The sequence below is a fragment of the Mya arenaria genome, chromosome 13, assembly GCF_026914265.1.
Source record: "Mya arenaria isolate MELC-2E11 chromosome 13, ASM2691426v1".
NCBI classification, from domain to species: Eukaryota; Metazoa; Mollusca; class Bivalvia; order Myida; family Myidae; genus Mya; species Mya arenaria.
Window position 1 is genome coordinate 7,823,487 of NC_069134.1, and position 27,998 is coordinate 7,851,484.

General features: G+C 39.3%; 1 protein-coding gene across 1 annotated transcript; it reads right to left on the reverse strand.

Annotated features, from left to right (window-relative positions):
• On the reverse strand, positions 1-27,879 carry LOC128213842 (A disintegrin and metalloproteinase with thrombospondin motifs 6-like). The gene is made up of 23 exons (XM_052919902.1): positions 27,750-27,879; positions 22,664-23,037; positions 21,144-21,294; positions 20,269-20,675; positions 19,768-19,851; positions 11,032-11,147; positions 10,708-10,857; positions 9,326-9,472; positions 7,778-7,919; positions 7,371-7,481; positions 7,002-7,147; positions 4,989-5,052; positions 4,674-4,779; positions 4,186-4,319; positions 3,728-3,851; positions 3,509-3,589; positions 3,104-3,267; positions 2,777-2,915; positions 2,364-2,493; positions 1,959-2,163; positions 1,688-1,864; positions 1,351-1,504; positions 1-1,107 (listed from the first exon to the last, which is right to left on the reverse strand). Exons 1-23 carry the CDS (start codon positions 27,877-27,879, stop codon positions 980-982), a joined length of 3,564 nt encoding a protein of 1,187 aa, XP_052775862.1. The 3' UTR covers positions 1-979.
• Positions 27,880-27,998: the final 119 nt, after the last annotated feature.

Sequence of the window (27,998 nt, forward strand, 5' to 3'; positions counted from 1 at the left end):
TATGCTATTGAAAAAAAAAACAGTCTGAAAAGGCAACAGTATACGACCCTGTTTGTGCGGTTAACTGTAATCACTATTGTCCGTGCTCTCTCTTCCGGTTCGATTCCTGACTAGAACGCGGATGACGGTTTGGTGGTGCTAACATTCACATTGGAATGAAATTATTTTAGGTCACGTTCTATCCTTGGTTAGCGAGTTGTTCTCGTCCTGGAACTCTAGTTTCCAAACACTATAAAAGATTCTTGTACACAACTTCAGAATATTAAATAAGTTTTAATTATTATTTTATCTATATCTTTCATCAGAAAGCATTTTGTTTAAATTGGCTGTCCCTGCCTGGCTGCATTTAAAAGGCAGTTCTACATGTATAATACACAATAACTGTTGTTACAAATACTTCAAATATAATACAAATGTATTATGATTTATCAATAGTAACCACAACAGATTTATCCTTAAGGTGATAAAATGCAGAACAATTTCATGCCAATTAATACAAACGTGGAAGCAAAATGCGTGAATGGTCGAGATCAATCTATACAATACTAGGGTTACATGTTTACAATGAATCGTCAGGTTGTAACGGGCTACACCGATGACAGATCTTATTTAACTAAACACATGTGGACATTATATAAATACAAATGCAAACTCATAAATGAACCATTTAACTAAAGACATTCTTATTAACATCAATACATGATTCATTTAAAAGCACAAACACTAGGATTTGGCATAAGCTCGATTTGTATGGACGTTCAAAAGTTATTCACAGCGATGTACGTGTAGTTTCTGTTTGCTTTGACAACAGCTGTTCTATTTTCCCTTTTCTTGTGTCATAAGCCATGGATAATTGACATATATATCATATTTGTATAACATCATAGAACGCATAGAACGCTCGAGATATGTGCTATGGAGTATCGAGAGCGCAATAGTGTTGTTCCAGCTTGTATCTAGAGTACTTCGGAGATTTGTGCTATCTTATGCCTAGAGCGCCAGATATCTGACAAGTCTTACAGCACATCTTTAGAAAGTATTCGCGGTCACAGAAGCGGAACTTGAGGACAAGCGGACAGTACGCAAAGTTGTAGTTGTCCACGCACTCTGAAATGACAAATAAGAGATATAGTGATAAAATGTGATTTAGAATTGAAATGAATGCTTAGAAATGCCTGGTTTATATGATTTGTTAGGGAAACCTACATAATATATACACATTGGTTAAAATGGAGATCAGAAATCAGGGATACACGTGTTTTGCTCTTTTAACGAAGACTTACTGTTTGCACACGATTTACAATAAATATATGCATGGGTTTGTACATGTTTGCACCAATTTGCGCCTACCATCATGAGTCCCTAGCTCCTCATCACAGTTCATGTTGCACTTTCGCGCGTCTACCGGCCGGCTATTGATGTCACAGTCGTCACTGACGTCGCCGTCATGGTTTATACAGTCCACCTGACGTCGCTGCCACCCCTCGTCACATCGACCTTGACACTGGGTAAATACGATTAAACACCTTATAAGTAAGCAACGGTTGATGGCTTTTTGAAAAACAATTGTCCGTTCTAGTCCTTCTTGCTTTAAACAAAACTACACGTAGTGTGATGGGGACCAAGGTGCAGTCTAATAAGATATTATACAAAATTGAATTACGATACAGGTATGCAAAAAACCTACCTCAGACCACTCATGCAGGACCCATTTCGGCTGAGGACAGGCCATTTTTATACATGTTGCCATGGTTGCCGGTTTATTAGTGCCGTCACACTCACTGTCATCCAAGTACATACCACGGTCTGACGTCATACAGTACACGTGACGAACCATTTCGCCACGTCCGCATCGCTTGGAACACTGGAAGATACGTTAAGTTATTTTTGTTTTACTTTTTAGTCTGAAGCTCATTTGACAACGAAAAAGAAGATATATAGCTCGTGTTTATCTGTACCTCCGTCCAATCCTCTGCTACCCACATGGGCGGACAGTTGCTCCGTTTGCACTGGCGCTCAGCTTCCGGTCGTTGACCCGGGCATTCTGTGTCATCGAGCGTGACAACCTCCTCCTGCGAGATTCGCTGGCGGCAGACCACCGTGCGCGCCTTACGGCCGCCTCCGCACGTCTGGCTGCACCTGCTCCACTCCCCCAGCTCCCAGCTATAAACAATGGAAATAGATAAACATAGCGCCGCATGTTTTTTTTAACAATCGTGTATATTTGCAAAATAGCTCGACACAAATCATATAAAATGACCATCAGACGCTAAAACTGAATTCAGTCATGTCTGTATGCCTTGTCATGTTCATGTCGTACTGAATTGCATATTCAGATCTATAAATATTAAAAAGTATTTTACTCTGCTGGGCACGGTTCCTGATTGCAGTGTTTGTAGTGGTGACTGGGTTTGGGTTGTGGGAAGCAGAAGCCGTCGTCCACGATCGTCTGTCTGTACTTGTGCACGCACACAGCCTCAGATGTGCTGATGCCTAGGGAAACGGAACCAATCAAACAGATGCTAAATATTCATAGGACAGCATATAAGTTCCGTTTTAATCTCAAAAAAACATCTACAAATACGTATTCGGTAAATTCTGAATGACATGGAAACAAAGAGATGGCTGTGACGGTTTAATTTGGCCATTTAAGACACAGTTGGGACAAATATCTACCCTATTTCTGGTTGGCAATATTTATTCTACGCAAAACAAAACTCGAACGACAACAGTTTTGTCGGTGACAATCATTCGCCGTGAACACATGGACAAGTACCCTTCCCGCAGGAGTGTGAGCAGTCTGTCCATGCGGAGTGCGTCCACGTGTACTGTGTGACATTAGGGTTGCCAGGCGACGCGCTGTAGGGCATGTTGTATTCGTACTGTACACCTTGGTTGTCCTCCTGCATCAACAACTGAAATACATGTACATGCATAACGCTTAAATAGAACACATGACTAAACTTAGTTCTAACGACGTAATGCATGACACACATAATGTAAATAACACCTTTTCAAAACAATATGTTATATTAGCATCGTTGTTCATTAAGACATTTGATATGAACTAATGCCAAGGAACCCGACAGTTTTAATCAGTTACCATGACGACGAGATTCTCGCTTGTTGGCCCGACCGCCCGCATGATCTCGGGGGCGTCGTTCTGCCGCTCGTAGTGGAAGACGGTGCCCGCCACCGTGAACTTCCGGGGCCAGTCAATCGTCCAGTCACCGTTAATGTAGAACGGGCCTCCCTCGCTCTTTAGGGCTGGAAATAAGGTACAAGAGTTAACAACGACTCCTTATAACAATAATTGACAACGTGAGGCCCAGCGTTGTTCCAGCTTAGTTCAAAATAGCTTAGCTAACATTGTATCATTGTTTAGTCCCTAACGTGTGAATAGGTCGGTATTTTTGACATACGATGAACATAAAACAACGACTATGGCACTTATATAAAGTTTGAGACTAAATGGTAATACATCTGAATTTCAACCAACAGTTCATACCGAGGTAGTTATGTGACTCATAAGCCTCCTGTACTTGAATGTGCATCGCCCCGGACGGAATCTTCAGAATCTCTTGGTAGGCTGGAACGGAAACATGGTGAACATTCAAAACTATAGAACGTATAGTGGTTTTTGACATGACAATATCTCTGCCTAAACACCAAAAGCAACATCAACAATGGCACATTGTGTTAATGGCGGTAAATATAACTCTCATACCTCCCTTTGGCAGGGATTTGTCCACCATGCCGGAAATGGTGTGGCAGGAGCTGCCGTCACCCGCGCACACGCGACACTTGTCTTCCTCCGCTGCCGACCCCAGCTCACCGTCACATCCCACGTGCTGCACGTGAACACATGCGCGTCGTATAAACAATGTGATATTTAACTGTGTACTAAATGAGGTGAAACGTTCATTTAATATTATATTAACTTTGTGGGGTTAAAGTGACAACTTCATTTACTTTGCGGTATATAAGTCGCAAGCTCGATACAGTATTCCAATACGGAAAAGATCGACATATATTATTTACCGTGTGTGTTTAAGCATCATGGTTAAAAACCTATTTTTTATTTAATTTAAAGTTCGACAAAGTTAAAAGCAATCGCTTTTTGGGATATATATTTGCGTTTGTTTTGATTTAAAAAATGTGTAAATCGATCATTGTTTGACGTACGTGGCACTCGCCGTTGATGCACATGTCGAGGCGGTCCGGATAGCAGGCCGTGCCATCAGCCACTTTGTGGGCCCGCTCCGTGTAGAAGTTGAACCCCTCAGCCATACAATTCAGAGCGCACGCGTTTCCCTGGGCTACACAATGTGATGACAAACGTTCAAAGACAATGAGCGTATCATACGGTCGGATTTTCGAACTGATTCTTCTATAAGGTAGTAAGAATATCCATTTTGAAACTTATAGCTTTGTTGATCGGTTAAGGCAACGTAATAGCTCATGTTTTAAATGTGGAATGTCTTTTTAAGGATCAAATATAAAACATCGTAGACCTAAAACGATATACATGTAGTTAATTTCACTTTAATGCCTTTCGAGCTTTGTTATACATGTACTTCATGTTATTTGATTGCAAAACAAATTTTATATTGAGTGACAATATAATTTTACTTCAATGATGAGCTATTAGCCCATTCGCCAGGCCCACTTACATCCGGTGAAGGGGACCCAGTTGAAGTAGCGACTCCGGAAGGGGATCGTGTTGTACTCCGAGCACTGCATCTTCCGGAAGTCCTCCGAGTCCGCCGAGCAGTTTTGCTAGTTACCATGTGAATTAAGAAGGTGCCATTGCATTTTTAGGATATTAAAGACGGGAAGTTGATGTCATTTTCTAAAGAGTGTTTAATTCAATGAATAAACAACAAACTTTAAGCTTTATTTGCCATCGTTATTTAGCTGTGTTTTCTCATGGAAATATTAACTTAAATGCCAGAAAACAGAAAATGTCAGGAATTGTAAATACTTACCTTTATATTGCAAGATTTGTATCTTACTCGGTCACCAACACAGAACTGGCCACCGTGGTCTGGCCTGTCATACAAATATCACACATGAAATAGTCATACATATATTTAGCTACATGCAGATTTAGATATATTATGTAATTTCCTTTTCTATTTTAAAGACAAATGAAAATGGTATCAAGTTTGTTTCAGTGCATGAACTGCTTAATTTCCTAAAGGGCTTGGTGTGGTTTGTTATGTAAAATGGCCTATAGATACTAACATAAATTCTGAGCTTCAAATAATGAAAAACAAATGTTTTTTTTTAAATATATAATTAGTTTGTTTTAAATAATTGCCAATTATGTTGCGAAAATAAACTCGTGCATTTTTTTGCTATACGACCGTGCATGACGTCATATTTGTGACGTCATCAATCGCAAAGTACACGAAAGTCGCGAAAATCGGTTACATCGACAGTATTTCAAGAAATAAAAGGTATGCGCAAGCCATAAACTTTTACTTTTCTATATATTACAAATATATATTTCATTACCTGTGCAGAAATATATAATATGTAAAGTTTACTGCATGCGGATTGTATTCATTTTGCAAAAGTTGTCTGCGTGGTGACTGTCAAATGCCATTGTTTACATAAGGTATCATGGAAAATTTACGTCAATGGGGAGTAATAAAGTATTAACTATATGTTGTTTATTGAAGGTTAGAATGTACTTAATTTATATGTTTGTTATTATTGATTTTAGCTACCCACGTTTATGGCTGAGCCGTACAATATAGCTGTTCAACATTCAACTGTTACTGTTCCATCTCCATCAAAAACCTGTATATATATATATGCATGTATGCCATAATTAGATGCTATAAATATAACGAATATGCACTTATTTGTACTTTAAGGGGTTTTTTTACCCAAAAAGTCGAATGAAATACCACATTTAAATGACCTGTTGTTGTTGCTTTTTTACATAAAAGCTCCCGCAATTGTTTTCCCTTCTCTCGTTTAAACGTGGGAAAGTATTACGATTTATTTAAACAATCATACAAATCAATGACCTTCATTTTCCTATACATTCTTATTTTTGCAAAACTATGTGTAACACAATCTGTTAAACAGAACTGAGTGGCCGCCACCTTTGTTCTTGTAAAACTAACGACAAAGTAAAAGTTAGATCACTTAATGATAAACTTTAAAGTTATTAAAAACTAACCATTAGTAATAATACACAGTACTCTTGTATATCGCTAGGAAATAACCTTCAGACCGCGGTATAAACATTTTAATCGTGTTACTCGGAACATTATCGAATTTGGAGAGAACTTCTTCATGTTACGGAAATGACTGAGTAGTTACGTTCAGGTACGGAACGCGCATAAAGCACGTGGAAATGTCTACGCGCCATAAATAAAATGTCGCTTGGTGGATCGCGAAACTTATGCGATCAAATTATAATAACAATAATGGTTGAATTAAACACCTTTGTAGTAATCTAAGTAAAAATCATAAAGGTTTTTTTCTAAAGTTTGTCTTTTATACGAACGCATGTAGTATTATCTCTTTTATATTATAAGCGATTTAGCACACTCAATTATAATTCACGCACGTACTGCAACGAGTACGTGCGTGTTGATATTTTATTAATTTCATTAACAGCAGTTTATGCACAAGCCGATGGTAGATGGTAAAATATTATATTAATCAATTATTAACTCTAGTTTTGACATGCATTTAGTACGACGTTACAACGTCAACGATAAAACCATACGCGAAAAGACGTCGACGTCGGCTTTTTATTTGACATTTGATTGGTCTTGTAATTTAATCATATCTTAATTAATAATAGTCCGATTCATTAAAAAACACATGCCCATTATGTGAAGGGAATGCACTTTCATCATGGTAAATATCGTGAAAATCTATGATAGGCCATTTTTCCAAGCTAACCGCACCAAGCCCTTTACGTTTAATATAGCAAATTTAATATCAAACGATATTTATTTGAATGAACGCGTTACTTAGGGTTGTTGCAGAAGCGTTCCTGGTACATGACGCCGCCACCGCACGTGCGGGAGCACTCCGAGTAGCCGCTCCATGCGCTCCATCCCCCGTCTACCACCTCCGGTTGGTACCCGGCCCGCTCACAGAAACCCCGGTAACAGTGCTGACCGGGGAATTAATATTGCTCTTATAGTTTTGTAAATACATACACATGTACGTGTTTAACGTTACTTGACGAGATAATTTAACACACAAACGAAATTGACTGAAAGGACATTTCAACTTGGTACTAACCTTTTCCCAAAAGAAAGTTATAAAATTTAGCGGTAAACTTTTCAAGGCTTATGAGCGCAATTTAAGTGAATCTGGTACATAAGCGTCCTTACCCCGTGGAAGAGGTGAGTGTGGTTGCGGCAGGGCGTTCCCTGGGCGGCTGGGATGCTGTTGGTGATGCACTTTTCCTCATCGTCCAGACACCAAAGTTCTCGGCACAGCTCCTGTGAACAACAGATAAGACACGCTTCCGGGTTTATGCTCGACAACACGTGGGAATATTCATCAATACGAATTCCCCGATTCGACCCGCTGGTATCGGAAACAACCGCATCGGCACATATATGAACATTCGCAGAACAATGAAACTCTACAATTCACTTAAATGTCACGTATCATGTAGGAGAAAAAAACTCAGCCAGCTGTTACGTGTTTAAACATAAATATATAACTCACTGACTAGTGCAGTACACAACTTATCTCATTTTGTTATTATAAGATGACACCAATGTCGGCTTACGGCGATCTTGCACGCCTGTGATTTGTGGTGGAACTGGAGCCGGCACTGCTTGTTGGCGTCGTGACCCAGGTTATATCCGGTGGTTGGCTCGTCCGCCTGGTGCTGCCGCCCCGAGACGCCCAGACATGTTCCCTTGCCGGACCTGCGAGACACTGCACTGCTTGATTTAGGCATATTTAGGTAACAGCTTAAATACAATTCATTAAAAAAGGTTTGTAAAATACAACTCCTCGAAATCCATCTCTGGTGTACATTGCACATCAATAAATTGAGACAAGTTCAATAACAATCACGGGAATTTTAAAGGAAATTATGACATATACATGTATGTGTTCGTCATTCGCATGTGAAACGGGCTACTACCAGGCAATATAGTTAGAGTTATGAACGTTTAAAAGTTAATCTGTAATACTGGGTGGCTACTTTTTGATAACAAAAATGTATAAAAACGCTATAAAATATATTGATGTTTACGTCACAAACGCTTATTCACTACTTAAATATAACTTACTAAAGTTATTCATAGTTTGAGGAAATGAATGCCGACTTCCAGTTTAAAGTTTTAAGTTTTAATATTCTCAAAGCCCATAATTGACCATACGAGTCAACAGGAACAAAAAAGTGTATTGCTTAATGAAGGATCGGACATATTTTCGGAAAACGATAAGCGACGCTGTTATCATATGAATTTGCTCGTTTCTTAAAACGAAAGTACACGTTATATAAAATATACGGTTCAGTTTTGTTTTCAAATAGAAGTTTGCTTGAATAATAGGTGCATTTCAGTGTGACGGAAAATGATGACTATCTAGAAATCGGGCTCGGACACAAATTTCAATTCGTAACAAGGGAGCTTGAACACACTATATACGCACTATATACATGTTGCTCAAGGACCACCAGTTTGTTTTAAATATTTGGATTTCATATTAATGATGTTCACTATGAACCAGCACGGACAGACACCTGGTCGGCACAGCATGTTCCTGTTCCGATTGCTAAGGGACGATGAATACCCCTGCGGAAGAGGAATTATGGCGAAGAGTCCGTTGGCTGGTTACACCATATCGCAACATATAGAGTTTGGAAGCAAACCTCTTCCCCTATTCCTGGGCTCACAGTTTATATCATGTTCGGGAGATTTTGAATCAGCCTACAAACTTGGACAGATGAATGTCCGCCATGGATTTTCTAACCGAATTAGAATATGTGTGATTAACAGACATTGTTTGAACAATGATCGACATGTAAGGGTTTTTGATACAAAGGACGTTTTTATCAAGGCAATGCTGTCTGATACAGCGCGACGCTACGCCAAGGCATACAACGAAGTTCTAGTTGTGGGCTATATTCGACCAGAATACATTGTTCAAGAACACACTTTTCCTCACTGTCGTTGATTTCAACCGACCAAAGAATGTGCTTATATACCCACCCGGTGCCTTTGTTATGACATATGATAATGTAATATTTGGGAAGCAATAAATGACTTACCTACATACACAAGTGTAATTTTCAACATCATTATAATGTTATCTGATTACATACTCAAGGAAGTCGGTGATGTACTGTCGGCTGCAATTGGACCACAGAAAGGGATTGATGTCTCCGGTAAGGCGGGCCGCCATGATACGTGCCGGCTCCTGACCCGGCGTCCCGCACAGGTTCCCCGCACCATCGTGCTGCATACCAAAGCTAAAAAATAAATATTGTTTTTAATAAAAACCAATGTTACAGAGATTTTCAATTGATATCATGATTGGTAATTAAACATAGTATTTAAATGCTTGGTTATTTTGTTTGGGGGAACGTTTATACACAACAAATGGGGTTAAGATACATTGCACTTACTTACTAAGTGAATCTACCATTTGCCAACAATAAAATGTTTTTAATGAGTATATTGATAAGCTGTATGACTTATATTAAAGCTATTGTGATATAGAGGATCTGACATGAGTTGTCATTTAATACCAATTTTTATTAAACGAGTTCAGGAAAACTGTTAGTTAGCGAGCCTTTGGCGAGCTTACTAACAGTTTTCCTGGACAAGTTTAATGAAAATTGGTATTAAATGACAACGAGTGTCAGATTCTTTTTATCACATGCTTTTTCCGGTATAAAATGGCAAACAAAACCCTACCTGTTTCACCTGCGAGGCTTATGAGCCGAATATCACCAAGTGTTGTCATTTCCCGCGCTACATGCATTGCAGGAATGTAGTACCAGGATTTATTTAAAACAGCATATATACCCGATCGTTTTAATTCCGTTTATTTAAGAATGCATTCTCAGATGATATCCAGTAAAAATCACACTGTAAACACTTTAATTTTAACGAAATCTTTCTTTCTGTTATACCGGAAGTGAACATAAACATCATGACGTCATCTAGTAGATGTGACGTCATAATGTTTATGTTCATTTTCGGTTAAAATAAACTAAATTTTGGACGCTTTTAAATTTGCTTTTTCAAGATATCAAGCCGACATACTTTGTTATCCTCTTAATATTTAGAAAGAAATTCAACTACTCTAACAAAACACATATTTATTATAGAAATAAAATAAGAATTGAAGGTTTGGTATACAGGAATATTACCAATTAGCAGTTCCTTTTTGCCAATTAACTTTTTATATAAATGCGGAGCGATATATTTTCTGACCAATAGAAGAAGAGCAATGTTATATTACACATGTGTAATATAAAAAAATACGTGATGGTTATATTAAACCGGAAACAAGGTGTAGCATGTGATAAAAAGGAATTCCGTTATTTCCAATAGGTGATTATATATACAAGATTGGCACATGGTCATATATGACACCAAACTTTTTTTCTATATCAACTATAAGGGTGATGATAAGTATTAAGTGTGTATGAGGTTTGCGGCCCACTGAACCAATCCTTACCAATACGCTGCTACTCACTTATGACCCATCTCATGCGCGATGGTAAAGGCGGAGGCCAGCCCGATGTCCTCGTTGATGGAGCAGGATCGCTCCCCCTCGCACATGCCGGCTACGGGCGCCAGACCTAACGTTCCACACGGCTCATCCTTGTACGTGCAAATGTCGTACCTGCGGACGAAAGGATGAGAACATGCTAAAATGATGGTAAAAATCGAAAGTAATCTTAATTTCATCATCTGTATACCATCAACGGCGGTGTCATGCTGTTAATCATTAGTGGATACCAAGTATATTCTGCGGTAAGGCGGCTATACCGATCTGTATGCCGACGCCGGCGCTTACCTGGTGAGGAGGACGGCGTTGTCGTGCGTCTGGTCGGCGGTCATATTCTCCCGATGCTGCCACTTGCAGAAGCTGTCAAGGGAGCGGTCCGCGTGGTGACTGATAGACAGGTTCTCCTGAAGGCACCAGAACGAAAGACACCATGTACGGTACCCATTTCAACACAAGTGCAAATAAGACATTTCCGGAGACGGAAGTTATTAATGAGTGGAGATGATTTGGTTGTGTATCAACTATATATTAGTTTACAAACTGGCGGACATTGACAATGGGGGGGGGGGGTTGTGTATCAACTATATATTAGTTTACAAACTGGCGGACATTGACAATTGGGGGGGGGGGGGATTTGGTTGTGTATCAACTATATATTAGTTTACAAACTGGCGGACATTGACAATGGGGGGGATTTGGTTATGTATCAACTATATATTAGTTTACAAACTGATGGGCATTGACAATGGGGGCGGGGCGGTTGTGTATCAACTATATATTAGTTTACAAACTGGCGGACATTGACCATTGGGGGGGGGGGAATTTGGTTGTGTATCAACTAATATATTAGTTTACAAACTGGTGGACATTGACAATTGGGGGGGAGGGGGAATTTGGTTGTGTATCAACTATATATTAGTTAACAAACTGGTGGACATTGACATGGGGGGGAGTGGTTGTGTATCAACTATATATTAGTTTACAAACTGGTGGACATTGACAATGGGGGGGGGGGGCGGTTGTGTATCAACTATATATTAGTTTACAAACTGGTGGACATTGACAATGGGGGGGGGGCGGTAGTGTATCAACAATATATTAGTTTACCAATTGGCGGACATCGACAATGGGGGGCGGCGGTAGTGTATCAACAATATATTAGTTTACAAACTGGCGGACATTGACAATGGGGGGGGGGGCGGTAGTGTATCAACAATATATTAGTTTACAAACTGGCGGACATTGACAATGGGGGGGGGGGGGCGGTAGTGTATCAACTATATATTAGTTTACAAACTGGCGGACATTGACAATGGGGGGGGGGCGGTTGTGTATCAACTATATATTAGTTTACAAACTGGCGGACATTGACAATGGGGGGGCGGTTGTGTATCAACTATATATTAGTTTACAAACTGGCGGACATTGACAATGGGGGGGGGGGCGGTTGTGTATCAACTATATATTAGTTTACAAACTGGTGGCCATTGACAATGGTGGGGGCGGTTGTGTATCAACTATATATTAGTTTACAAACTGGTGGACATTGACAATTTAGTGTTTCAATTATATATAAGTTTACAAACTGGCGGACATTGACAATGGGGGGGGGGGCGGTTGTGTATCAACTATATATTAGTTTACAAACTGGTGGACATTGACAAGGGGGGAGGGCGGTTGTGTATCAACTATATATTAGTTTACAAACTGGTGGACATTGACAATGGGGGGTGGGGGGGCATTTGTGTATCAACTATATATAGTTTACAAACTGGTGGACATTGACAATGGGGTGGGGCGGTTGTGTATCAACTATATATTAGTTTACACACTGGTGGACATTGACAATGGGGGGGGGGGGCGGTTGTGTATCAACTATATATTAGTTTACAAACTGGTGGACATTGGGGGAGTGGTTGTGTATCAACTATATACATACTGGTGGACATTGGGGGGGGGGGGCGGTTGTGTATCAACTATATACTAGTTTACAAACTGGTGGACATTGACAATGGGGGGCGGGGCGGTTGTGTATCAACTATATATTAGTTAACAAACTGGTGGACATTGACAATGGGGGGGGGGGGCGGTTGTGTATCAACTATATATTAGTTTACTAACTGGTGGACATTGGGGGAGTGGTTGTGTATCAACTATATATAGTTTACATAGTGGTGGACATTGGGGGGGGGCGGTTGTGTATCAACTATATATTAGTTTACAAACTGGTGGGCATTGACAATGGGGGGGGGGGCGGTTGTGTATCAACTATATATTAGTTTACTAACTGTTGGACATTGGGGGGGGGGGGGCGGTTGTGTATCAACTATATATAGTTTACATACTGGTGGACATTGGGGGGAGGGGGGGCGGTTATGTATCAACTATATATTAGTTTACAACTGGTGGACATTGACAATGGGGGGGCGGTTGTGTATCAACTATATATCAGTTTACAAACTGGTGGACATTGACAAGGGGGGGGGGGATGTAGTGTATCAACTATATATCAGTTTACAAACTGGTGGACATTGACAATGGGGGGGGGGGGGCGGAAGTGTATAAACAATATATTAGTTTACAAACTGGCGGACATTGACAATGGGGGGGGGGGGCGGTAGTGTATCAACAAGATATTAGTTTACAAAGTGGCGGACATTGACAATGGGGGGGGGGCGGTAGTGTATCAACTATATATCAGTTTACAAACTGGCGGACATTGACAATGGGGGGGGGGCGGTTGTGTATCAACTATAAATTTGTTTACAAACTGGCGGACATTGACAATGAGGGGGGGGGGGCGGAAGTGTATCAACTATTTATTAGTTTACAAACTGGTGGACATTGACAATGGTGGGGGCGGTTGTGTATCAACTATATATTAGTTTACAAACTGGTGGACATTGACAATTTAGTGTATCAACTATATATTAGTTTACAGACTGGTGGACATTGACAATGGGGGGGGGGGGGGGGTTGTGTATCAACTATATATTAGTTTACAAACTGGCGGACATTGACAATGGGGGGGGGGATTTGGTTGTGTATCAACTATATATTAGTTTACAAACTGGCGGACATTGACAATGGGGGGGGGGGGCGGTAGTGTATCAACTATATATTAGTTTACAAACTGGTGGACATTGACAATCGGGGGGTGGGGGGCGGTTGTGTATCAACTATATATAAGTTTACAAACTGGCGGACATTGACAATGGGGGGGGGGGGGCGGTTGTGTATCAACTATATATTAGTTTACAAACTGGTGGACATTTACAATGGGGGGTGGGGGGCATTTGTGTATCAACTATATATAGTTTACAAACTGGTGGACATTGACAATGGGGTGGGGGCGGTTGTGTATCAACTATATATTAGTTTACAAACTGGTGGACATTGGGGGAGTGGTTGTGTATCAACTATATATAGTTTACATACTGGTGGCCATTGGGGGGGGGGGGCAGTTGTGTATCAACTATATATAGTTTACATACTGGTGGACATTGGGGGGGGGGCGGTTATGTATCAACTATATATTAGTTTACAAACTGGTGGATATTGACAATGGGGGGGGGGGGGGCGGTTGTGTATCAACTAATATATTAGTTTACAAACTGGTGGACATTGACAATTGGGGGGGGGGGAATTTGGTTGTGTATCAACTATATATTAGTTTACAAACTGGTGGACATTGACAAGGGGGTGGGGCGGTAGTGTATCAACTATATATCAGTTTACAAACTGGTGGACATTGACAATGGGGGGGGGGGGCGCTAGTGTATCAACAATATATTAGTTTACAAAGTGGCGGACATTGACAATGGGGGGGGGGCGGTAGTGTATCAACAATATATTAGTTTACAAACTGGTGGACATTGACAATGGTGGGGGGGGGGGCGGTTGTGTATCAACTATATATTAGTTTACAAACTGGCGGACATTGACAATTGGGGGGGGGGGGGCGGTAGTGTATCAACAATATCTTAATTTACAAAGTGGCGGACATTGACAATGGGGGGGGCAGTAGTGTATCAACTATATATTAGTTTACAAACTGGCGGACATTGACAATGGGGGGGGGGCGGTTGTGTATCAACTATATATTAGTTAACAAACTGGCGGACATTGACAATGAGGGGGGGGGGGGGCGGAAGTGTATCAACTATATATTAGTTTACAAACTGGTGGACATTGACAATGGTGGGGGCGGTTGTGTATCAACTATATATTAGTTTACAAACTGGTGGACATTGACAATTTAGTGTATCAACTATATATTAGTTTACAAACTGGTGGACATTGACAATGGGGGGGGGGGGGTGTATCAACAATATATTAGTTTACAAACTGGCGGACATTGACAATGGGGGGGGGGGATTTGGTTGTGTGTCAACTATATATTAGTTTACAAACTGGCGGACATTGACAATGGGGAGGGGGGCGGTAGTGTATCAACTATATATTACTTTACAAACTGGTGGACATTGACAATGGGGGGGGGGGGGGGGCGGTAGTGTATCAACTATATATTAGTTTACAAACTGGTGGACATTGACAATCGGGGGGGGGGGGGGCGGTTGTGTATCAACTATATATAAGTTTACAAACTGGCGGACATTGACAATGGGGGCGGGGGCGGTTGTGTATCAACTATATATTAGTTTACAAACTGGTGGACATTGACAAGGGGGGGGGATGTAGTGTATCAACTATATATCAGTTTACAAACTGGTGGACATTGACAATGGGGGATATATTAGTTTACAAACTGGCGGACATTGACAATGGGGGGGGGGCGGTAGTGTATCAACAAGATATTAGTTTACAAAGTGGCGGACATTGACAATGGGGGGGGGCGGTAGTGTATCAACTATATATAAGTTTACAAACTGGCGGACATTGACAATGGGGGGGGGGGCGGTTGTGTATCAACTATAAATTTGTTTACAAACTGGCGGACATTGACAATGAGGGGGGGGGGCGGAAGTGTATCAACTATTTATTAGTTTACAAACTGGTGGACATTGACAATGGTGGGGGCGGTTGTGTATCAACTATATATTAGTTTACAAACTGGTGGACATTGACAATTTAGTGTATCAACTATATATTAGTTTACAAACTGGTGGACATTGACAATGGGGGGGGGGGGGTTGTGTATCAACTATATATTAGTTTACAAACTGGCGGACATTGACAATGGGGGGGGGGATTTGGTTGTGTACCAACTATATATTAGTTTACAAACTGGCGGACATTGACAATGGGGGGGGGGCGGTAGTGTATCAACTATATATTAGTTTACAAACTGGTGGACATTGACAATGGGGGGGGGGGCGGTAGTGTATAAACTATATATTAGTTTACAAACTGGCGGACATTTACAATGGGGGGGGGCGGTAGTGTATCAACTATATATTAGTTTACAAACTGGTGGACATTGACAATCGGGGGGTGGGGGGCGGTTGTGTATCAACTATATATAAGTTTACAAACTGGCGGACATTGACAATGGGGGGGGGGGCGGTTGTGTATCAACTATATATTAGTTTACAAACTGGTGGACATTTACAATGGGGGGTGGGGGGCATTTGTGTATCAACTATATATAGTTTACAAACAGGTGGACATTGACAATGGGGTGGGGGCGGTTGTGTATCAACTATATATTAGTTTACAAACTGGTGGACATTGGGGGAGTGGTTGTGTATCAACTATATATAGTTTACATACTGGTGGCCATTGGGGGGGGGGGCAGTTGTGTATCAACTATATATAGTTTACATACTGGTGGACATTGGGGGGGGGGGCGGTTATGTATCAACTATATATTAGTTTACAAACTGGTGGATATTGACAATGGGGGGGGGGGCGGTTGTGTATCAACTAATATATTAGTTTACAAACTGGTGGACATTGACAATGGGGGGGGGGGGGATTTGGTTGTGTATCAACTATATATTAGTTTACAAACTGGTGGACATTGACAAGGGGGTGGGGCGGTAGTGTATCAACTATATATCAGTTTACAAACTGGTGGACATTGACAATGGGGGGGGGGCGCTAGTGTATCAACAATATATTAGTTTACAAAGTGGCGGACATTGACAATGGGGGGGGGGGGGCGGTAGTGTATCAACAATATATTAGTTTACAAACTGGTGGACATTGACAATGGTGGGGGGGGGGGGCGGTTGTGTATCAACTATATATAAGTTTACAAACTGGCGGACATTGACAATGGGGGGGGGGGCGGTAGTGTATCAACAATATATTAGTTTACAAAGTGGCGGACATTGACAATGGGGGGGGGGGGGGGCAGTAGTGTATCAACTATATATTAGTTTACAAACTGGCGGACATTGACAATGGGGGGGGGGGCGGTTGTGTATCAACTATATATTAGTTAACAAACTGGCGGACATTGACAATGAGGGGGGGGGGCGGAAGTGTATCAACTATATATTAGTTTACAAACTGGTGGACATTGACAATGGTGGGGGCGGTTGTGTATCAACTATATATTAGTTTACAAACTGGTGGACATTGACAATTTAGTGTATCAACTATATATTAGTTTACAAACTGGTGGACATTGACAATGGGGGGGGGGTGTATCAACAATATATTAGTTTACAAACTGGCGGACATTGACAATGGGGGGGGATTTGGTTGTGTGTCAACTATATATTAGTTTACAAACTGGCGGACATTGACAATGGGGAGGGGGGCGGTAGTGTATCAACTATATATTAGTTTACAAACTGGTGGACATTGACAATGGGGGGGGGCGGTAGTGTATCAACCATATATTAGTTTACAAACTGGTGGACATTGACAATGGGGGGGGGGCGGTAGTGTATCAACTATATATTAGTTTACAAACTGGTGGACATTGACAATCGAGGGTTGGGGGGGGGCGGTTGTGTATCAACTATATATAAGTTTACAAACTGGCGGACATTGACAATGGGGGCGGGGGCGGTTGTGTATCAACTATATATTAGTTTACAAACTGGTGGACACTGACAAGGGGGGAGGGCGGTTGTGTATCAACTATATATTAGTTTACAAACTGGTGGACATTGACAATGGGGGGTGGGGGGGGGTATTTGTGTATCAACTATATATAGTTTACAAACTGGTGGACATTGACAATGGGGTGGGGGCGGTTGTGTATCAACTATATATTAGTTTACAAACTGGTGGACATTGACAATGGGGGGGGGGCGGTTGTGTATCAACTATATATTAGTTTACAAACTGGTGGACATTGGGGGAGTGGTTGTGTATCAACTATATACATACTGGTGGACATTGGGGGGGGGGGCGGTTGTGTATCAACTATATACTAGTTTACAAACTGGTGGACATTGGCAATGGGGGGGGGGGGGGGGCGGTTGTGTATCAACTATATATTAGTTTACAAACTGGTGGACATTGACAATGGGGGGGGCGGTTGTGTATCAACTTTATATTAGTTTACTAACTGGTGGACATTGGGGGAGTGGTTGTGTATCAACTATATATTGTTTACATAGTGGTGGACATTGGGGGGGGGGGGGCGGTTGTGTATCAACTATATATTTGTTTACAAACTGGTGGACATTGACAATGGGGGGGGGGGCGGTTGTGTATCAACTATATATTAGTTTACTAACTGGTGGACATTGGGGGAGTGGTTGTGTATCAACTATATATAGTTTACATACTGGTGGACATTTGGGGGGGGGCGGTTGTGTATCAACTATATATAGTTTACATACTGGTGGACATTGGGGTGGGGGGCGGTTATGTATCAACTATATATTAGTTTACAAACTGGTGGACATTGACAAGGGGGGGGGGGCGGTTGTGTATCAACAATATATTAGTTTACAAATTGGTAGACATTGACAATAGTGGGGGTGGTGGCGGCTGTGTATCAACTATATATTAGTTTACAAACTGGTGAACTTTGGAGGGGGGGGGGGCGGTTGTGTATCAACTATATATTAGTTTACAAACTGGTGGACATTCGGGGAGTGGTTGTGTATCAACTATATATAGTTTACATCCTGGTGGACATGGGGGGGAGCTGTTGTGTATCAACTATATATTAGTTTACAAATTGGTGGACTTTGGGGGGGGGGGGGGGCGGTTGTGTATCAACTATATATAGTTTACATACTGGTGGACATTAAGGGGCGGTTGTGTATCAACTATATATAAGTTTACAAATTGGTGGACATTGGGGTAGTGGTTGTGTATCAACTATATATAGTTTACAAACTGGTGGACATTGACAATGGGGGGGGGGGCGGTTGTGTATCAACTATATATAGTTCACAAACTGGTGGACATTGGGGGAGTGGTTGTGTAACAACTATATATAGTTTGCAAACTGGTGGACGTTGACAATGGGGGGGGGGGCGGTTGTGTATCAACTATATATAGTTTACAAACTGGTGGACTTTGACAAGGTGGGGGCGGTTATGTATCAACTATATATTTGTTTACAAACTGGTGGACATTGACAAGGGGGGGGGGGTCGGTTGTAATGATGCTTACACCGCTAGGCTAGGGCCCAGTACGTTACCTCGTTTTGGGCGTAAACTGCATGCATTTCAGTGAGAAAAAAATATTGCATTGAAGGACAGTTATCGCAGATATTCTGCCCGTAACGGGTGTATCTCGATCAGCACTGTTAAGCAGCGTAGATATCTTATTCAAACGAGACTTTGCTTCTCAAAATATGAATTTGAATATGATTCGGCAATGGAACAATAAACAAATATAACAACTCAATTAAAAACGTTTACCTACATGTTATCCATAAAGACTTGTTAAGTGAATTTATTTTGAAATTCGTGTCACTTCTATCCGAAATAAATAATTTTATTGTCAGTCTCATCACAAAAGTAGCAGAAAAAGTCACGAACTTAACATCCCCCCCAGCATATATGAATAATACTCGACTAACTCCTATGCGTTACAATAATGAATATAAACATAAGAGATATCATTGCTAAAACAAATGCTCACCTTGTCTTCCGTGAGGATGACGAGTTTCGACACGACGATGTTGATGCTGTTGCCGATACTCGGGTCGCGATACAGCTTTGCCACCTTTATACAATTGAGGATGGAAAAAGTTGGAAATTTTCTCTGAACTTCTTTAAGCATATAGACCCTGAGCAATATTCTTACGATTTAAAAGCTACTGCTGCAAAATATACAAAATACAAAAGTTTTCAACACATATAAATTCATCTTTAAACCTCCCAAAGCGTATCATTCCAAGTGATTATCTTTGCGTTTGAATTGAATTGAATTGAATTGAATTGAATTGACATAATGAACCAAAAGCCAGCGGGCAGTTAATGTAACAGAACGAACATTTTTTTATACAAATAATCCTTCATTAAACCAATAATTACTAAATTTTTAAGTGTACGTCGGACGAAGACAAAGTAACGGTGGGAACCATGATTTAAAAAAGAAGAGATTAATCAAAAGTTCAACCCGTGCTCTGGAGCTACTCACCACGTTCATGATAGTCAGGACGTACGGCTCCACGATGCTCTCGGCCTTGTGGAACTCGTACATTTGTTGGTCAATCACCACCATCGTCTCCACCGTCCGTGCCGGCATCTGCAGCGTCACCTCCCGACGCACGCGTCGTCCCCGACCAGACGTTCGCCGGTTGTCATGACGATGCCCGTGCCGCGCGTCTGTTTCCTTGTCGACCTCCCTGTATGGTTCTTTTTCGAGAAAAGGTTTCCTTACCGGAGGTTGTGGAATGTCGTACACCTTTCTCGGGACGAGTTTATGAACGATGGAGTCATTTGCTCGAATGTGCTTGAAATTTTCTAGGCGATGTTTCAGTTGCCAATGCGATGAAAAACTCTGACTTGATGAATATTTCGGTGTAACCTTTTCCTTTGATTTATCTAAATATAGACAAAGACCAATAGTGCAGCTTTTGAGAGCAAAATACATAATATGTATATATATTATATAAACCCTAGCTAGTTTATTTAACTTATCTATTTTGTGAAACAAATTATCACAACATTATATTAATCAATCTCGTTGGCACGATGTTACATGAGCGTGTGGTCTTGTGTTGTGGTGGAGTACCGGAGGAAACCCAATTGTCCGGCTTGGTGAACATAATCCAAACTCACATGCGCCAGAGTGGGGAATCGAACCCGGATCGCATTGGCGAGGAACGAGTGTGCTTACCACTGCGCTTAGCGGACAAGTTTATCTAAAACTTAAAATCAATGGCCAATGGCTTTGGTAAAGGTCGTCACATCTCCTGTATGACTACTAAAAATAGTTAAGTAAAAGAGCTATATTAGTGCAGAACAATGACAGAGAAATGTTTAAAGAAAACATTCCGCAGAACAGCATACCGTTGACGCCGCAGTGCGCGTTCAGTGATGGTACAATAACCGAAGAACGTTTGTAGACGACGTGCGGGTGTCCGTCCGCCTGAATGGCGTTCGTATGGTTCCACAGCGGTTCCACAAAGTAGTCCTCGTCAGCCGTGGAAAATACACCGTGCTTAAAAGAGTACGTACCGAAATTGCAATAATCTAAGGGCACCTATAATGATGGAACATCCCTTTTTTAGTATTTTTTGGAAAGATTAGTTGAACAAGCTAGAAGAGCTATGTTCTTACTTATTCAAAAGTGCCGAAAACTCATTCTTCCCATTTTAGTTCAGTTACATTTGTTTGATTCTATGAATGCTCCAATTTTGTTATACTCTTGCGAAGTATGGGGTTTTGAAAATATCAAAATAATTGAACAGTTTCAGCTGAAATATTGCAAATTAATACTCAATCTCAAGGCCTCCACCCCTAACTGCATGATGTATGGTGAACTTGGTGTAAAACCCATAGCTTTACAAATTAAATCGAGAGTTTTATGTTATTGGAGTAAGATAGTGAACGAAAAAGATTGTAAAATATCTAAGTTATTATATAATACGGTTCTAAAACTACATAATAGTAATGTTATTGTTTCTCCATGGTTATCTTTCGTTAACAATACTTTTAACGAACTTGGTTTGTCTGATTATTTAAGAAGTAAAACAGTCATTAGTCCTGTCAATTTTAAGTCAATTGTTAAAAGTAGACTCTATGACCAATTCTTACAAAACTGAACTAGTACTGTTGATAGCTCTTCCAAATGTCTTGTATATAAAATGTTTAAAAGTAATAATTGTTTTGAAGATTATCTTGACTTGTTACCTAGTAACCTTTGTAAAATACTTTGTAAGTTTAGGACCACCAACCATTCTTTGCCAATTGAAAAAGACAGGCATTTGAACATCGAGAGAAATCAAAGATTATGTCAGTTATGTACTAAGAATGTTATTGGTGATGAATTTCACTACTTACTTGAATGTAACCATTTTTCAATCATACGTAAAAAAAACTTATTGTTCCTTATTACTTTCGTCACCCAAACTCTTTTAAATTAGATGAGCTGTAACAATAGACCTGAATTAATTAAGTTGGCATTGTTCTGTAAAATCATCTTACTGAAATTCAGATGACTCACTCTCCATACTCCGATTAACCAAAGATCTATTGATAATTACAATACCATTCCACTGTGCCTTATTACTTCATATTTTCACTGATGTTGTTTAGTAAAGTTTCTTTTTCTCTTGTGTTTGACATGTCTGTTCACTGTTTTATTTGATGTTAATTAATGTTTCATTGTTTTGTTATGTCACATGCATAGCATATGCCTTGATGAATAAAAACTTGAAACTTGAAAACTTGGATGTTGAAATACGTGTAAATGAGTAAAATTTAGCAGATTAAGCAGATTGCCCCTTTTATATTTGTTTGGTTACAAACTGGTCAAGTGTAAGGATTGACTCAGTCATCAGCTCGAAATTCTCTATTATGTTACTTACCAATCCGTAGCAATTGCTTATGGCTGCTGTAGAAATGAAAGGCTTCCTACTCTGGCCCACATAGTAACAATTAGCGACAGCGTTTGACGTCCCTATAACTCCATTTTTATCTTGATACTCCACCTTAAACCCTGGCGCAAGGAAGGCAGTATTAAGTGTCAAGTCAAAATGGAATTCCTTCCCAAAAACCGAGAATCTGTAGAAAATCCTGTACTCTGATATGTCGGAATCGTCGATAATCTCACTCTGAGATTGGCTATCTCTACGCCTGCGCGAGGGCGGACGCTGCACATGGTAACTTAGGAAACGGCCATGTTCGTCCACTGTTTCCGGTATAATCGTCTCATAACTGCGCAGGCTGGTGAGCAGTGATTCTGAAAATAAATGCAATATTATTCATAACAAATTTCAAACGCTTTACATGCAAATGATCACCCCTTATTTTCGTCATTTTTTGTCACTCGCTTGAATCGGATAAAGGACAATAATTTGAATACTCTTTAGATTTCTGAAAAGATCGGGAATTACACGCCACAATAATGCGATGATATGTTGGCTATTGAAAACAGTTGTGTATCACGTTAAAGCTCTATTTCAGTGACAATCTGGTTAAATTTTAAAAGATTTATCAAGAAATAAATATTTCATAGATATGTACACACCGCTGAAAAACTTTGTATTTTGTAGTAAAAACGCTAATTCAAATGTAAACACATTCAACTTCCTTAACCTATAAATGGAGTATTTCACTATCAATTTCATTCGACATTTAAAGCTGCACTCTCACAGATTGAACGTTTTGACAACTTTTTTATTTTTTGTCTTGGAACGAGCCAATTTTTACGAAAATCCATGGAAACCAGTTATATAGGACTGCTGACAAAAAATTAGATCGCAGATTTTTATATTTAAGTTTAAAAAATTGATGTTTTATGTTGTTTATATGTTGTAAATAGGACGACCCGACTGTTACCGGAAACATTTTTTTTCAAATGACGTCACAATAAGGCGGGAAAAGATCAACGATTTGAAATCACTTTTAAACGTAAAATTGAAACGCTTTGGGCAACAAAACGTTTAAAATATAATAACTTTGCACTTTCTAAAATGGTGATTTATATTTTACGGGACCTGCTGACACAATACAAACAATAACAAGATCAATAGTTTTCATGTATATTGTTATGCGATGAATTGCGATCCGAACATATCCGAAGATGTTGCGTTCATCGCTTGATGAACGCAATTGCCGAAAGGCAGTTCATTTAAGGAATGGAAGTTGAGGTGTAAATATATAGCTATGAATATAACGGCCCTAGTCGACAACTCGATAAACGATTCCATAAATGACACATTCTCTTTTCATTATGTACATTGTGTCAGCTTCGTTTTGATATAAGAATGAAGTTATTAGTGTCTTGTGTGCATCTAAGTGCTTAATAAACATGTTCATTTAAGGAATGAATTGCGGGGTTGATGTCATTATCGGGATATGAACGCAATTGGGTTGGTCAATGTGTGTGGAGTCCGAAGGACTTCTCGCGTACTTTGACCAACCCAATTGCGTTCATATCCCCGATAATGACATCAACCCCGCAATTCATTCCTTATATTTACACCATTAGTTCATTATTTCATTCAAGAATTGTTAAAAAAAATACTTTATTTCATTTAAGAAAACCTTTTAGTAATCCGTTCTTACCCATTCTGTAAATAGAACGACCCGACTATAACCGGAAACTTTTTTTCAAATGACGTCACAATAACGCGGGAAAAGATCAACCACTTGAAATCACTTTAAAACGTAAAATTGAAACACTTCTGGTACCAATATATTTAAAATATAATAAACTAACACTTTTAAAAATGTTGATCTATATTTTACGGGACCTGCAGACACAATACAACCAATAACAAGATCAATAGCTTTCATGTATATTGTTATGCAATGAATTACGATCCGAACATATCCGAAGATGTTGCGTTCATCGATTGATGAACGCAATTGCCGAAAAGCATTTCATTTAAGGAATGGAAGTTGAGGTGTAAATATACACATATAAAACCTGTTAACTTACCATCATGTAAAAGGGGTTTCCATGACGTATCAGTTGACTATTTATTTGAAAATATTAGAATCAGGTAAGAAATCGACCATATGTACCCATTTGGTTTCTGATGAAATAACATTATATGCTGCTGCAGATTAATGCTGGTGTTTTTTCAAATGTCCTTTTGTTACATAAATGTACCAGGCTTAATTATGATACTGCTACACCATGGAATTGGACTCGACCGGTTCTTCAGAAATGATATTGGTCAAACTTATAGCATAGTTAAGTCGCACAATATAGGTTGGTGGCGTGTTTGACTCTTTTGATCTTGGTGATAAAATTGGATATGATTAAGGTATAGATAAAACATAATTAAACAGGGGAAATTTGTGACCACGTAGCTATAAATTCAATTTAAAGAAATTTCTTTAAAAAGAAAATAAACGGCGATCAATTTGTAACGAGGTCATAAAGATTGTATGAGAAAGCAATATCACCATAACACTTGTATTGTATTGTACTTGTATAACACTATAGTTCTTGTGAATATAAAAACATGTTTAAAGTATTGCTGAGGTCGAAAAAAGTTTAGTTTTTGCACAATTTTCTATTTTAATGGCAGAGATATAGTATTGCTAAACATATTTTACATGCTAAACATAATTACTCTGTCGGGGTTTGTGTCAAGTTTCATTTCAAGATATAGTATCTTTAATCATAGGGTTTCGCCGGCTCTTGCTATAAAAAGCCTAGGTCATATGTTTCATTGGTTAATCGTTAAAGTAAAATGAATTAAACATAATGCAGTAAAATTAAAAATATTTGTTTGGCATCAACCTATATAGTGCGTTACTTAGGGTCAATAAATTGTGATAAGAGAAGTATATGCGTTACTAAGGGTCAATAAATTGTGATAAGAGAAGTATATGTTCAAATCGTTTGATTTTTTTTATGTAGATATGAAATGAGCTTAATATTTCCTTAGACTTGTTACGGTAAATGTTGCCAAAATATATTGACTCGTTCAAAAAAGGACAAAAAAAGAACGACGATAGATTTAATTGCGTTCGGTTGTTAAAACATATTTTTTTCTCACATAAATGTATTCTCGTGACGAAAGAATGTCTTTATTAAAGACACTGTTGAGACTCGTGTGAATCATAAGTTTTTTGAGTCTACAAAAGTGGTAAGGTTTTCACTAGTACATCAGACAGAATGTCTTAAATATTCTGAAAAAATCATACCATTACAGAACGAATTGTTTGTACTAGCGGATTCAGACGGGCGCACCCCCTTCACCCCCTTAAACAACAAAACAACAACAACAACAACAACAACAACACAAATTACAAGCGTAAAAGTTTACTTTATAGTTTAACATAGGAGAAAAAAAGTTTTAAAATACGCCCAAAATGCACCATTTTGAACTAGAATTTTCTTGGCGGAGTACCAACCCCCGCCCCGCTAACACTTAAACCAAATAAATAGCGGTTTTGGGGGAGTGACGCAAGTCAAAAGTTACGCTCGTACGTAACGACCTTCTAACGTCAATTCCTGGATCCGCCCCTGGCCCTCATATCACGAAAATACTTAATAAGTTAAATATCATACTCAATCTCAACTCATTTTAACATATAGAAGCATAGTGTTGTTCAAAATCCTGCATGTTTTCATACTTAATGAAAACATGTTTCTCATAGAATGTATTAATATTGAAAGTTTTTGACAATATTCAAAAGAAAATTTATTCTAGAGCAAAAAATATACTTGGGTAATTGTTAAAAGGCAATGAATTGTTCTCAAATACATTTTCGGCTGTATAATATTTTTCCATTGGAATCTAGACCGAAGGTTTCAATAAACATATTCAATGATAGAATGTGGTTTAAAAAATGTGTAAAAACATATATATTTTTCAATAAATTTTAATGTTATATGGTTAAACGAATTGAGATTGAGTTTGAGATTTGACTTCAGTACTTTCGTGATATTGCCATTATTGGGGCCTGGTTCGAACATTAAAATAGATACGTGTACTATTTGTTAAAATTGACGTTACAAAGTGTCGCAGTGGCATTTTGAGGAGTGAATATTAGAAAAAATCAGGAAGGTTTAAAATTTTAATACGTTATAAAATGGTATATGATTGAAACATGACTCTAACATATATTAAGTCGTTCCCGCTAATATCATTCATACACAAGTATGTCCCTCGTATTGTTAGGTCTGCATTAAAGAACAGGACTAAAAGTAAGCGCAGGTGGTAATCGAACAGACACATCGTTTAGCAGTACAAAGGCCAACTCTCGCCCTCATTGCCCTTTGATCTACATACATAATAGGCATTTAATTGTACATGAGGGTTTTGTTTCAATAACGATAACAGACGGCGAATCTCTCTTGATTATTTCCTGTGCTAATGGTATTTTATACGAACACAGACACCTCACATGCTCGATCAGCAAAACAATACCCCATTTTGTTCTGAAAAAAATCGCGCCGTCATAATTTTCTCATAAACAGAACACTCTTAGATTTACAAAGCTGAAATGATCTTCCTTTTTGCCGCTTCGCTAACATGGCCAAGAATTGTCTCATTTATTTTGTTAACCAAGCATTATTGCTTACTGTATGCTCTTAATAACAAAATTAACTTCTTACGGAACTTTCGGTGTACTGCTATGATTGTTTAATAAATATAAATACCGTATATAACAACTTTCTTAGTGTTTGGCAGGAACAAAGTAAATTCATTGGGACTCACTTGACCGGGTATAGGGTCAAAGCCTGCAGCACCTTCATGCTTGAATTAGGAGGATAATTCATTACATGATAGTGTATACAAGGAGGAAAATAGTTCCCATGTCAACTAAGTTTTTCGAAGCATGATGGGGAATTTATCCCAGTAGTGTATCTCTTTCATTAAAGCGTATCGGTTCATATAGAGAAACCATGAGAGATACATATATATTTTCACCACTGAAAAAGAAGACATTTATGCTTAAACAATTATACTACGACGGCTAAATTACCTGTTCTTTTATTTTTCTCCGAAGATGTCAACGCGTCATGAGATATTTCACGTGCTTTCACGTGAGCACAAAAAGCCAAAAAGCAGACGACAATAGCGGACACTCCGATTTGTACACTGCTTTCTCTCATAGTCTAAACTTGTAACGTTGCTATTATCCACATACAACATAACTAGTTTGTCCTGCATATCACAAGGTCATCCTTATATATTTTTGTACATATTAGAGAAAACACACACACATATCGTT